Source organism: Anoplophora glabripennis, unplaced genomic scaffold, assembly GCF_000390285.2.
Source record: "Anoplophora glabripennis isolate ALB-LARVAE unplaced genomic scaffold, Agla_2.0 scaffold801, whole genome shotgun sequence".
Lineage (NCBI taxonomy): Eukaryota > Metazoa > Arthropoda > Insecta > Coleoptera > Cerambycidae > Anoplophora > Anoplophora glabripennis.
In genome coordinates, this window is record NW_019416894.1 from 133,021 (window position 1) to 148,586 (window position 15,566).

Sequence of the window (15,566 nt, forward strand, 5' to 3'; positions counted from 1 at the left end):
GCGGTTTTCGGCATTGTCTTCGGAAAAATATCAGGAAAAAAGTCTCTCTATTACACTTTGGGGCTGAATCGACACTGCATTGCGGGTGCATAAAGTGCATCTTGGAGTGCATCAATTTTTCGGAATTTTCTAAAAATGGTAAAAATTGACTAAAAGTTGTAAAAATTTGGTTTTCGGGGTCGGAGATTCCGAATCTTACCCTGAAAAATATGCCCTACGGCTCTGCCCCCCCCCCAGGGGGGCAAGGGGCGGGCCTTCTATAAAACATCGAATAGTTGAGTAATTGCCTTCTAAATTTCCACTCAGGGGTTTTTGGGGTCGGGGATTTCAATTCTGACACTGAAAAGTATGCCCGACGCCCCTGGGGCACCGCAGGGGGGCAAGGGAGGGCTTCTGTAAAACATCGAATAGCTGAGTAATTGACTTCTAAATTTCCACTCGGGGTTTTTGGGGTCGGGGATTCCGATTCTGACACTGAAAAGTATGCCCGACGCCCGTGGGGTGGGCTTTCTGGAAAACATCGAAATGCACATCAGATTTTTGCAATAAAACAGCTCCACCTGCTTACCAACCATGATCTTGTAAGTTTATCTTTACATTGTAACACACGTAAATTTACAGAGATTAGATAAGAAGGGTAAGAAAAACTAACAGGAAATTAATGAGTCGAAAAGAATTCCCTTTATTCTGAGAACCAATTTTCTTTTTATTTGCAACGCAATTAGTGACACAACTACTATCATATGTTTATCTAACACTTTCACTATCAATCACAATTTTCATCATCAGTACTGCCATCACTGTCTCCATCACTATCATCTATTACATTTTCGACTATTTCAGGATTGGAACAGTTGGTTCCAAACCAATTTGTACATGCAACTGTGCATGTAATTCCATGCTTCCTGCACCCACAAGATCTGCATTGTCGATAATCGGATTTTGTCGCACAAAATTTTGTTATGCACTGTCCGCAGTCGCACGGGCCCAAGAGCTTCTTTTGAAAATCCATGATCCATGAAATATTTTTCGATGTTAAGGAATATTTCTTTGATTTAACGAAATGTGTCTCTTGGGAACGAATTGTCCAGGATTTCTCCAATTCTACAACAATTTTTCTCAGTGATAGACAAACTAAGATTAATGGATATTTTCCAGTGTCAGATTCGAAATCCCAGACCCCGAAAACCTCCGAGTAGAAATTTAGAAGGCAATTACTCAGCTATTCTATGTTTTACAGAAGGCCTCCCTGGGGGGCCCCAGGGCCGTCGGGCGTATTTTTCAGGGTCAGATTCGAAATCCCCGACCCCAAAAACCCCCGAGTGGGTATTTAGAAGGCAATTACTCAGCTATTCGATGTTTTACAGAAGGCCCCCGCTTGCCCCCCTGGGGGGCCCAGGGCCGTCGGGCATATTTTTCAGGGTCAGATTTGGAGTCTTCGACCCCGAAAACCTGTGCATACAAATTTCTACAACTTTTAGTCAATTTTCACCATTTTTAGAAAATTCGGAAAAATTGATGCACTCCAAGATGCACTTTATGCACCCGCAATGCAGTTTCGATCCAACCCCAAAGTGTAATATATAGACTTTTTCCATGATATTTTTCCGAAGACAATGCCGAAAACCGCAACTCGATCGGTTCATCAGAAAAAAATTTTCGTATTCTGGGTGATTTTGGTCTAACTTGCCTGGACTATTAGGGCGCTTTGAACACGATAATATGATTAAATAAAATAAAGACCTCTTAGGTACCTTTTTATTTAACTTCGGTTAATTTAATGGCCGTAAAGGTTATTTAAACTAAATCGGACAACCTTCTTTGCCGCTACATCGAAAATCCGCTGAAAATCCGTCGACTGAAAATACCTTGACGCAAAATTTAATTTCGTTGCTCAGCGATGCCCCGAGAGTCGTCTTGTTTTTATTTGGGAATTTAAAAGTCTAATCTTAGTATATAGCGCAGCATTTGCACCGAAACTGATTTTAGGTAATCGTATGCTAAAATGTCCCCTACATGGCAGACGTGCATCTTTTCCTTTTTCGGTCGGGAAGTAATGTAATTGCCTAGGTGATATCTTGTTAGCGTGTTACTAAAATGCTGGTTCTAAATAAAGGCAAATTTTCACTCAATCTACATAATTATGTCACAGTGGCGGAAATACTGGAAGACACCCTTACTAAAAATCCAGGAATTTCGACACCATTCATTGCTTTTAAAATTCTATAAGTTCATTTCATTCACATTTACATTTCAGAGGGAAAATGTCCCTTCCGTTTTACGAGTTTTCCGATGATAATTATTATTTTCATCCAAAATAGGGTACGAGCTTAAAAGAGTACCTACCTACGCACTTAATTTATAACATGAAAAGGGTCTTTAATTTTATATGCAATTACTGTTTCTTAGTTTTCATTTTGAAACATTCGTTCTCTCGTTCTCTCGCACACCATAAGTATTGGATTGTTATATTTATTATATTAATCCAACTTTGCAATGTTTCCATCTAATTCTTTTGTATCCGCAGTATTTGATTTTATTTCGCTCACCATTGTTTTCACTGTCTCCTCTATTTTGCTTCATTTTTCCTTTTTGTTTAATTATTAGTTATGACTGCTACTTACATATCTTCATAATTAATTCTTCACTTATGTGACATTCGGTTTGCACTTGTTGCCTTGTTTTCTAGATCTTAATTATGTAATTTGGTGCAACTCAATTTCCAATATCTCTAAGTTAACAAATTGTTTTTCCAATATTTTATTATTATTATACGCTTCTAATCAATATTAAGATATACAATTGAGCCGTTGGATCTTTGCGTTCACGTCATCGACATACATCAATATAAAACATTATTGATTGATCAATTATTGATCAACGTAAATTAACTAATGACAGAAAACAAGCAATCCCTTCATGTGTTGTGCAACTGATACTAGTTCCGACAGAGTTATTAATTGTCCCTGACAAATGAAAAAGAGACATATTGTCACTTGCTGTACGATAATATGTTGTACATTCAATAATATTCTAGACACAATTTACGCAGTAACTGTAACAGTTAAATTTAAGACAATATTTTATACGTCGACCTGATCATTATTTTCGAAGAAATAATTGACTTTTGTTTTTAGATACGTAAAAAGTCCTTCTTACTTTTCAAAATATCGAAAGCATAATGCAATTATAAAAGAAAACGTGAAAAGTCAATAAAAATTTAATTTTCGGGGTCTGGCGAAGACTTTCACGGACTTTTACTTGCACCCGGTAGCTGCTTTCTAAGTGCCACAATCCATTTGTTAGCTCAACCGAGTGGGCTGCCACGCGGATCACTCTGTCTTTAACAAACGTTCACATGGTCATTTCTTGGTCGAATCCATTCAAAAGAAAATCAGCGTATAAAGAAAGATTTCTACTTTACAATGAGCCCAAGTTTATTACAAAATATTAAACAGAATAGCCAGAATACCGTATTTAAGAAAAAAATATCTCGGTTCCTATTGGTGGGATCGAGACACTTTTTTTTTAATTCATATTTTTTAAGCACTATTTGATGTAATTGAGGCGCTTCTTACAAAAACAGCCATAGTCCAAATTTTACTTTTGTGAGAAATTAAAAAAAACGTTATATCATTGTTACATTACTTCACAACGCAACAAAATTATAATCGAAACCTTTTATATCATGTTCAAGTAATACCTTATTAAAAATGGCATTGTAGAATTTCCGTCAACTTCCTTAAAAAAAATTAAATGACATGTTACGGACATTGGTTGTTTTTGCAGGAAATAAAAAATAACTACAAATAGGAACTGGAAGAATACTTTATAAAAAATAATAAGGCGCCGCTGCTGTTGTCATTGTCGATTTCGATATTATCCTCTTGACTGGGACCAGAACTCGTACCTGGTTGTTCAAAATGTGACTGTATGTTTAGATAGTACTGAACATTTTCAGGGGTTTTCAAACACCTAGCTAGATTTCTTAGGAAACCTAGTTTTTGGGGTTTTATTTGAATTCCCTCTTGATACAAAGGCGTCAGTCAATTCACTGGGCAGTTTCGTTTTATTTCGCAGGTGTATAGTATCCCAGGGCCTCGTGTAAGAATGTTTTGTTTGTATGTAGTTCATATTGGCAGATATTTTAATGATTGTAACTTGTTTTATTTTAATCGGTGGCTTTGGATTTGGCATGAAATATGGCTTTAAGGCTTCAGCTACATTAAAAAACTTTTCCTGCTTGATTTTGACCAAATTAAAAGAAGACGGCTTTTCTCTAGCTGCCAATATTAAGCGATCCCAGTCCGACTGAACTTCTGCCATATTTTTTCTTTTCTTGGCCTCAATCAAACTAAAGTCTTGATCGTTTGGCAATAGAGAATGTCCTCGTATTGAAAAATAGTATATGATGATTTTAAAAACCTTCAAAATGTGAACATTTCTGGCAAAAACAGCTATTGTCCAGGACTATTGTTGTTTTTGTAGAAACTCGAGTGGACTATGGCTGTTTTTGTAGAACTACCGAATCTTTCCTGTACTATAACTATGGACTATGGATCTTTTTGCAGAAACCGAGTTCACCAATCGATAGGGTGTGCTCGAAAACATAAATGTCAATATTAACCGCGAATTTCGAATTTTTGGACTATGGCTGTTTTTGTAAGCAACGCCTCAATTGGTTTAAAATCTGTATATTAAAAAATCGCCGAGATATTTTGCAACTGAAAAATCTGAAATTCACGCAAACGCGAGACAATGTAATTACCTTTCGATCCTTTTTTACTGAATTTCGATATCTTGACATGGGCAGAAGATATTTTTCGACTTTATACAGTGGGCCGCCATTTTAAAATTGGTGGTCCGAACGTCCGACGTCGTGGAAACCAGCCACCCTGGGCACTAGGTACCTCGGAGACCGTTGCCGTGATATTCGTGTTCAGCGACCCCAAAAACCCCCGAGTAGCAAAATTGAACTGATTTCCGTCAATATTTTCCGAGTTATAAATTTTTCATATTTTAACTCTTCGAGATACAATTTTAAAAACGCATTTTTCTTATGCACCGATGCAATTTTCATTTCTGGGTTACAAACTTTCTGGACGCTCTAACGAATCGAATGCAAAAAACCGCATCACGATCCATCTTACTGCACAGATTTCAGAGGTTCAGTGCTTTATTTCCTCGACTATAAGCTAAAACTGAAAAAAGCGCCATTTTTTTCTTTTATTATAAACAATATGATGCTCGACCTCTACAAATACACAAATTTGGGCTTCTATTCTGTGTATTTTTTACTTAATTTTAAGCCCATAAAATTCGAATTTTCTGTGAGTACCTACTGTGGTTGTTTCAGTAAATCGAGGTTAACTTTAGTTTCGATGGATTTTAAACTGTTGTTATGAAGCAAAAAAATCAAAAACATGTTATCATTATACAAATGTGAATCCTCACTACTAAGTTGTATTAGTGTTGTCAATTGTTACTTTTTTAAAAACAATGGAAAACATAATGCTTTTGTATGGTTTAGCGACGTATTATTTTAAAGTCACCATATTTTATTGATATCAATGTGGATGAAGCACCAAATATTAAAAAAACATACAATTTTTTTACATGATTGACATGAATGGTTTCATATAAACAATTATGTTACTATTTTTTAATCAATGTATGTATTTTTTGTGAATCTCAGTGTCAATGAGCTCTCACATTACCCTAGTTTAGCTGAACTATACTACTGTCACTTCGTAAAGCAGATACGGACGGGTTTAGGAAAGTTAAAACAGATAATATTATAAACAACTCTTTTTTCTAAGGTTGTAGTGCTAAATGTGGCTGGAGAAGAGTAGGGTTACTGTGTTCTCCAGCGTGTACTAATTGCAAAGCCAGTCTTGACCAAATGTCCAATTGAATACAACAGATGAAGATTCATGTGATTTCGATGAAGAGACAGCTGATTCATCTTCATTTGAACAATTTATGAACATCCAGCAAGAAGAAGAGGAAGAAAAAAAAAGAAATCGAAGAAGACATGACTGTTGTCAGTCGTCTTTGAATGAATCAGATTAAAATATCAAAAGAAATCAGAACTACAGTTAAAGTCAATAACCAATATCAATATCAATAATCATCATACAGTTAAAAGAGTATTGTCCCAGAAAATTCCGTCATAACAGTTCGTGCAGTAGGCCTACCGGGGAAACCACGTTCAAAAAAACGCGTCAAAGTACACTACTTCACAGGTGGTGTGCATATCATGTAAAACGTGACTCCTTCAACTATTAGAATCGCGATATCTCAGGAATGGTGATTCTTAAAAAGAAAAGTATAAGAAGTGGATCTTATTTGTGGAAGGGCGAAATGGGCGTTGACTATTAGATGCCTTCATTATAGCCATCCTTGTATATCACATGGATTTCTATGGCTTACTTTATCGCTCTCACGTAACTTCTGATAGACCATCGGTACTTTCCTACACTGTAGTGTCCGAACACGTGTCCCCATTTTTAAAACTGTAGTACATTTGGTAGTACAATGGCAAAACTTTCAACACGAACTTATGTAGTATTCTTACCTCTCTGTTCCTCCAAGTAATCGGCATTCCTTTGGTGCCACAGACCTTTCTTACACTCGAACTCGTGTTCTGTCATGATGTAGGTGTCCAGCTCGGCATCATCGATGTCGTCGAATGTGAAATTGACCTCATATGCCGTAGAGGCCTGGAAGGCATTCGATGTGTCTTCTAAGGAGTTCGCCAAACCCATGCTGGCTATATCAGGGCCTAAAACAGGTAATCTGATTATGATTTCAAAATAAAAACAATAATTATTTGTTGAATTAGTATTGTATCTAGAACGGCTGTAGCGCTTCTCTGATTCTTGATTATTTAGCATAACAACAAAGTGTAAGTTCCCAAAGCAAGTAGAATTTTGTTAGAATAAAAAACAAAAATCAGCCTGTATTTATTATAGATATTTTTATGTTTTCATCGATTCATTCATTTTTGTAAATCGAGTTTGCGCGGACATCTTAGATTCAATATCAAAATTTACCTTCCCTTTTAGAGTTGTATTTTTACCTTGTTTTTTTAATAATAAACAAGAATGAGTTTCCCTCTAAATTTTGTTGTACTTAATTAACTGTATTTCTGAAAAAGAATGCTAATAAATAAACTAGTTACTTTGTTAAAAAAAATCATTTTTCGCCTAGTACCACACAACAAATTGTGAACGACTTTAAAATCTATAGATAGAACAGTTGACATTGGCAATAATAAATAGTATCCAGCAGAAAATTTATAACGCACAAGAAAAGAGGAGGCCCAAAGTTAGAGCGTTGAGGAACTCCTAAATTTATTTCAAAAACGTCACAACAGCGATTTTGACATACGGGGTGCTTTAAATTAGTAGGTCAAGCAGTCAACCACATATGCTTTGGACTTTTCTTATGCCATTTTTCATTTCGGAGCCTCAGTTTCAAAATACAGGGTGTCAAAATCATCAAAAAAGTTATCTCGTAAACGAGGCCCCAAATAATAATCTTACAAGGCTGTAAAAATAGAATAAAACGCCTCTTTATCTAAAAAAATATATTCGGAAAGCATAGGCGTTCTCAAAAGAAATAGGGGGTCCATGGGTACTGCAACCCCCGTCCCCTCCTTTCGCGCTTTGATATTTTAAACCAAAATTACACAAACAGTGCCGACTTAAGATCAAAATATGTGCTAAATTTCAAATAAATATCTGCATAATCATCGAAGTTATCAATAAAAATCGTTTTTTAAATTTTAATTTTGACACCCTGTATTTTAAAAATGGGGCTCCGAAATTAAAAGTGACATACTAAAAGTCCCATTATTTAAGTCCAGAGAATATGTGGTTAACGGGTTGACCTACTAATTTGTAACACCATATTTCCTGCTGCCACGAAGGTGTCAACTAAACGACAAGAATAAACTGGTACCGAAAACAAAATAATACAGCTTTTATAATAACACATGGTATACTGTATCAAACGCCTCACAAGATTGGTATAAACCGCGTCCATTTCAAGGATTAGGTACTATTTAAAGTATAGCAACTAGTAATTGTTGATACTTTGTGAATAGCCATGTCACTGAAGTTATACGTAAGATTTAATACAATGAAATATTCTATCATAAAGAACAATTTCAAAGATCTTGCTAGGTGTGACCAGTAGCGAAATAAATTTATTGTTTCTAGTTTTTTTTCTTCCCAGTATCACTCAATTTGGAAATAGAAAATGACCTCAACTTATCAATTTTAGAGCTTCCCGATATTCGATAAAAATATCGATATCGTATCGATTTTCGATACGATATCGATACAATACTCTCTTTGACAATATTTGCAAGAATACGATATTAACTTTTAAAATATTGACAATAATTATTCTATCGTCAATAATGTGTTGTCCATAATATCGAATAATATTGATCTCGCAAAAGCGCGAATCGCACAAAATGAATATATAAACCAATATCTATAAAAAAGAAAATATATATTCGTAAACAAATTCTCGTCGAGTCTTCACGAAAAAAGCAAAAGCACGATGATAATAATGATAAAATGTATTTTAATATACTATTTGTAAAACCAATTTTGTTTCTTTGACGTGGGAAAAAGAGACAATTCAATATTTGGACTCTCCAAGATCAGGAGCAGAAACTGATGATTTAGTATGGTGGAGAAATTTCAATCACGAGTATCCAATATTATCGCGCATGGCACGAGATATTCTGTGTTTGCTCAGAAGAAGGTTTAGTTATAACTAAAAATAGGTATTCTTTAAAGGATGAAATTGCTCAGGCTCTAATTTTAATCAGTATGTGGATGAAAAGTTCCTTGAAAAAAGAAATTTACGAAGTTAATTTGTAGTGGAAATTTTTTTTTGTTCAGTTTAATATTTTAACACTTAAGTTTTTTGTTCTTGTCCATAAAATATTTTATAGATATTTTTACTTTTTTCATATTATATCTTAGCTTGTATGTTCATTCAAATTAAGTAAATAAATTAATATAAATGTTATACTTAAAAAAAAAATCAAATTTAGTGCAATTTTTCTAGTAAAAAAATAAATTTCAACTATTTTATATCAATAAATATTGAATATCGTATCGATATCGTATTGAAATCAATATCGATACGATAATATTACAAAAATAATATTGTCGATATCAATACAAGACGATAAATTCAATCATGATTCAATACGATATCGATAATTTACAAAAATATCGGTATCGTATCGTATCGGGAAGCCCTAATCAATTTGGGCAGATGGTAAACTATCCTGGCTATTTACTTATACTAGTACTTAAAACAAGTAACTATGAAAACGCCACTTTAGATATGTTGTATTTTTAAGGGTGTCTCATGTTTAAAATGACAAGTTTTAATGCGAATATTTACTTTTTAACGTTAATCGTTTGTGATATACAGGGTGTTTTATTTTGAAACCGCTGCATATACCTGGATAAAATTTTATATAAATACAACACTCACTTTGTCCAATCAAAGGTGTAGTATATTATTATTCTTTTTAACGTGAACTTCCATGTTGCCAACACTACCAGGTACTTATATCATCTTCTGACATTTGTTGCCAAATATTAAAAAATGTACAGATGTATAAAATAATATGATAATATTTGACGGCTGCTACAAGTTATTTAAAAAAATATAACACTAAATAAAAAAGAGTGGTTCGTAAGTAATGAGATATCAGTTAATCCTGCTTTCAAAATATTATGATTACTGAACTTGCTTTAGTTCAATAGTTAATATTAAGAGAGTTACAAAGTTTAAGAATTACTATTTTTGTTCTTTGCTTTAAGATAATTTTAGAATCTCAAAATTAACATATAATTGTTTTTTGGAAGGTGAGGCGTTTCAGTGTAAATTTAACATTCAATATTTTACTATGCAAAATTGCTCAAATCGAATCATTAAATAATATTAATCATGTTGATCTTAGAAGGCTGTATTGTTACAATTGTATATCTCAATTGATCAATTTGTGTAATTAAATCTTACAGACGTTTTTTTATTTTGACTCTAAAACTGTATGCCTCTTACTCTTCTCACGCCTCAATTATCAAAATTTCAAAACAACACCGACCGGCGAGGATCTCCGGACAGCTCTAACAAAGTGTAACAGACATTTATAATGATAGACATGAAAGCTATTACCAGGAATTCGAGCTGCGGTTGACCCGCCACGTCCAATTAACCGCTGCGCCATCGCCACTTAATTTTAATCAAATTTTGTAGAAATTCAATGTTTATTCGCAGCAAGTGAGAGAAAAAAATGTCGAAATTTTTCGGGAATCAATTGAAAAGCCCTTTCAATCGACATCGGGAATTAAATCAGGTGTAAATTATTTATAAGAGTTTATTGGAAAAATCGACAATTTTTTTCAAAGGAATTCATTCAGAATCACAATCGTTAATCAGATTACAAATGAAAACGTCTAAATTCATCCAATACTTCGCATTCTCTTTCTTAGGTATTGTATCACAAAAGTCCTCCGACTGACTATACAGGATGACTTGCAAAAGCGTAAAAAAGTAATACGTCCTCCAAGTTAAAGACCACTTTGTTATGTGAAGAGAACTTGGAAATAACGAAGCTAAAAATAGGAGCAGTTGAAAGCAATTTCTCCCACATAACTATTAACTTTTATAGTAATTAAATTTTCAAGTAACAGGGTACCGAGTCCTTAATAGTAATAAATAAATTAAAAAAAATAGTCACTTACTTACGAGTAGTTTCAGGGAGTACCTTTTAGTTTTTTACTCAACATTTCTATTTTCCTCCTTCATAGAATAAGTTACAAAAAATTAGTTCCTCATTTGTAGTTTTGCATGCGTATTACAGGTTGTTTTTTTGTGACTAAAATCAAGGTTCAGTCTCTATTTACAAAATTTTTTAGTCACCAATAAAATAAATGTAATTTAAATTATTATTGATGGAAATTCTTGAACGGTGCGAAACTGTTAAAGACTTAGGGATTTATTTCGACACTGGGCTTATTTTTAATAGTCACATCAACACGATTGTCAATTCAGCATTTCGTACTCTTGGATTTATTATCAGAAATTGCAGAAATTTTCAAGATATATTAGCTCTTAAATGTTTATATTTTAGTCTAGTCCGAACGAAGAGTATGTGTATGTCTTACGATTTTATAATGTAGTGCTTATACATGTATATATGTATTATTTAATTTAATTTTATAAAATTTTAAGTCTTACTTAATGTTTATTGATTTTTTTCTATTGTTTTTATTATTTTGTATTTGAAAATAATGTTTTATCCGTACAAATTATCACTAGACATTTTTTTACAATTGCTCTGTAAATGGATACTTAACTCTGTTGGGCAATAAATGCTATTATTATTATTATTATTATTATTATTATAAATAAAGAAAATAACATTAAACAATTAACTATTTATTAGTATTTATATTAAAATAAAAAATTGCATTGTGAAATTGGATTCTGCTACCGAAACTAACACAAGGGAATTTTCTTTGTGGGATCATTCTATTCATATTTGCTACTATAACTGTAAAAGAAGCAGCCAAAGAGGTATGTCAGCAGTAACTGCAAAACAAGCGGTGGTAGAGGAGGCGTTAGCATTATCGTCATTCAAAATCTTGGAGAGATTTCGAACCTAACCTAATGCATGTTGCGATGTTTTGACGTTTTGACTTTGTTTTGAACACAATTTCTTATAATCACCTATAAATCGAGAGGTTGCAACAAATGTTGAATTTCTTATAAAATGCTGTCAACAGTTGCTTCCTTTAATCGAAATCTGTTAAAAAAACTACTGATCCTATTTATTTCAAATTATCTCGTTGATCTCGAACTGTATACGCGCGCTGATCATTAATAAATTGAAATATTTCTTCATCGTCATCTTCAAAAATGTCATCAAGATCGAGATACATTTCAAAATAGCACGAAATTATGCGAAATTAGTTTATCTGTTTCTCTACTGTAAAATTCAAATCGGTCAAATTTCGGTCGAAATTGACTGTTGATTAACTCGATCAGCTTTAGCAGCGAGTTGATATATCTATTAATTTAACATGGAGGTCAACCATATTTAACCAAGCGTTAGTTACTAACCAAGAAACAAAGTACAAAATCCATTGATTAAATTGTAATGGTCTCATATTTTTATTTAATCAAGTCGTCTCAAAGTACCGAGCCTTAATAAAGTAAGGAAGTATTATTGGGTGTGTATTGACAAATATGTATAAAAAATAGCTGACCCACTTTCAGTTGGTACACACATCAAAGAACCCAAATATTTTTTTAGTTAGTTATATTGGCAAATAATCACAGCCACACAAAAAAGTTGGGTATACTTTTTTGCGACATATATTTTTCGTAGTAATTTGGCCTCCTGAACACGAATCTGGGGTCAGAATTGGCCCACCACGTCACAATTTTTTCCTAACCTCAAAAAACTTGTGAAAAATAGTAAAAGTTGATGAAAATTTACTGGGAAAATTTGGAAAAAAATTTATTTCCACATCAAATAGTAAATTCCTATGTAAAAGACTCTACTGAATTCAAATCCACTGTCAGAATTGAGCTAGAACGTGTGGTTTTTTTCAAATCAAGGTAAAAGATTCCACTCCGTCAAAAAATGTGAGTTCGCTTAAAGACTCTACACATGTAATGATGTGTAGTGGGATGTGCTTGTTTCCATGGGACAAGACAAAAAAGTTTATACTTTATTCTTTCATTTATTTAGTCGTGCATGGGCTTATGGTTTTCCAATCAGATTTTTTTAACTACTATGCAGTTTTCCTATTGCATTTAGATGCTTTTATTTTTTAATAATTTTAAAGTTCAAGGAAAAGGACACATTACTGCCACACAGCACATCACTGCATCTGCTTATGCCTTCAATCTAAAAATGTGACTTTGCCGAAAAAATGCCGCCTACTCGGCCTAAAATTATGACTCTGCCTACAAATTTGATTCCACCTGAAAATCTGGCTCCAGATGTGTGATTAATGAAGGTGAGATCAACCAGCCATCCTTATGATGCCAAATTCTACTGAAATCGGTGGATTTCAAAAAAGTACACCTGCCATATTGGATCAGCCATCTTGAATTTTTACAATGTGAATTCATATTCGTAATCAGCGACCCAGAAAACCCCTTTATACAAAATCTGGTCAAAATCCGCTCAGAATTTGAAAATAGCGATTCCTGCTCGGTTTTTTGAGGTTAGAAAAAAAACCACACGTTCTAGCTCAATTCTGACAGTGGATTTGAATTCAGCAGAGTCTATTACATGTAAATGTACTATTTGATGTGGAAATAAATTTTTTTCCAAATTTTCCCAGTAAATTTTCATCAATTTTCACTATTTTTCACAAGTTTTTTGAGGTTAGGAAAAAATTGTGACGTGATGGGCCAATTCTGACCCCAGATTCGTGTTCAGGAGGCCAAATTACTACGAAAAATACATGTCGCATTAAAAGTATACCCAACTTTTTTTTGTGTGGCTGTGAATCAAAGTTTAAGACGATACAGATTGCTTAATATGAACATTCACTTAAATTCCCAAATATTGATCTACGAAAGCTTACCAATTTAAATTAAAGAGACCGAATAATCGATTGTAAATTATTTCTCTATATATTTCAGATAATCATCTCAAAAGTCATCTACTAATAATAATTTGTGTATGCATACCGGCGAGAAGTTTTAAAATCAAATTTTGTAATTTTCTCGAAAAAGAGCACCTTTTGTGTGTAATTAACACAAAACGATGACAATGTCCCTGAATCTTTGCCGCTGAATTATTTTTGATAGCCATATTTAAATCATATACAGAGTATCATCTAACGAATGTTACATACTTCAAGGGTATAATCTAGAACCCAAATGGTATAGATTTAACCAAACTTGCTAAACGAAAAATGTCGCAAAAAAAAGTTACAGGGAGTTTCTTTTTTATTTCTTATTTTCTCCTTAACTCAGAACCCAGTTAGGTAACCGATTTGAGCAAAATATGCTGTTGCTTAGTGTCTCTTCATGAAGTGTGCAGTGATTATGTTCCTCTTAGGTTAAATCATACAGGACGTTCATTTTAGTACAACCCTTTGTGAATATCCTTCTATAACTTTGTTGTACGTTTAAATTTTTACACGCAACTATCAGAAATAGATAATTTTATTCTACAAAAAAAATATGTACCAATCATAAGTCGAAATTATGCTCCGTTATGAAGATATTACAGAAAATATTTATTAACACACTCCCCATATTTTTTGGATACTTCGTTTAAGTAATTTTGGTTAAATCGACACAATTTGGGTTCTACTCTTTAAGTATGTAACATTCGTTAGGTGATACCCTGTATACTTATTAGACAATATCCTGTACCAAATATAAATAGATTTGGCCAAACCATTAGGAAGACGTAAACAAAAACTAAAAATAATTTTTTTACAGAAACTTTAACAACATGTATCTCAGAAATGTAAAATTTTTCCTTACCTTTTTACTATTTTAGCATCCTAGATAAAAAGAGACTAATTTAGCAGATGTCCGTAAATGAACGTTATTATCGCATACGCGTAGAACTCATGAATGTTCTTCTACGCAAGTGTGGTGTTACTGAAAATAGTGATCATTTCCAATAATTTTTGTAAAACGTTAATTTCAAGTTTCTTTTCTTCATTTTTATTGTCGAATTAAAAACATTTTTAGTAACACGACAAAAGTCGGGACGCGTAGTAATTTATTTGTTAGTTCTCGGAACGGATGGGCCAAAAAGTAAAATATTTCAGTCAACACTAATTTATCGGAAAGTTAATGGTTCTCAAGTAGGCTAACGTCGCCAAGACCGTCCTTCGGGGAAGGCTTAACCATTAAAAATATAAAAACAAATACAAGAGAAAAAAACAAAAAAAGACCTTATCTTTATGATATTATCTTGAACTAAAGTAGTAGGTATGTCGCGGTAGTCATACACATTGAATTTAAAATTATTTCTTTGTACCGAGCACCGGAAAAAATTGTAGGCTTAGTTTTTTGAATACTTGAATAAACAAACAAACAAAAATGTAACATGGATATGCTCTTATAAGATTGAAATAATTTACTTACAGAAACAAAACAAATAGAAATATTATGCTAAATAGTTTTATTTGCAAAATTTACAAACACGAGGGCGTAAATCCAAAACATCTAAATTTATGTACATCTCATTTTTCGATTCATTATACATACTACCTTTCTACATATTATGAAAAACATTTTAAAAGGCGCAAGTTTAAAGGTCAAACGTGGATTAAAAGACGTCATGTCCCATTATCATTATCATTTCATATTTTATTAAGTGATTTTTTTCAAGCAATTTAGATGTCGTTCCTGATATATAACAAATGAAAATGTTAAGTGTAATGGACCCGTCGCAGTATTTACTTCCGCTGTCGGCATTTTATTTGACGCTGATGAGAACAAATAACTCCGAAATTACGGTCCTTAAAATATAAGTAGTA

General features: G+C 33.1%; 1 protein-coding gene across 1 annotated transcript in view; it reads right to left on the bottom strand.

Annotated features, from left to right (window-relative positions):
• LOC108913493 (transcription factor IIIB 90 kDa subunit) overlaps nt 1–15,566 on the bottom strand; it is a 105,654-nt gene that overhangs the window by 61,387 nt on the left and 28,701 nt on the right. Inside the window, exon 3 of the mRNA XM_023455632.1 lies at nt 6,578–6,784. Coding sequence (XP_023311400.1) covers nt 6,578–6,784 — 207 coding nt within the window. The remainder of the gene's footprint in view (nt 1–6,577; nt 6,785–15,566) is intronic.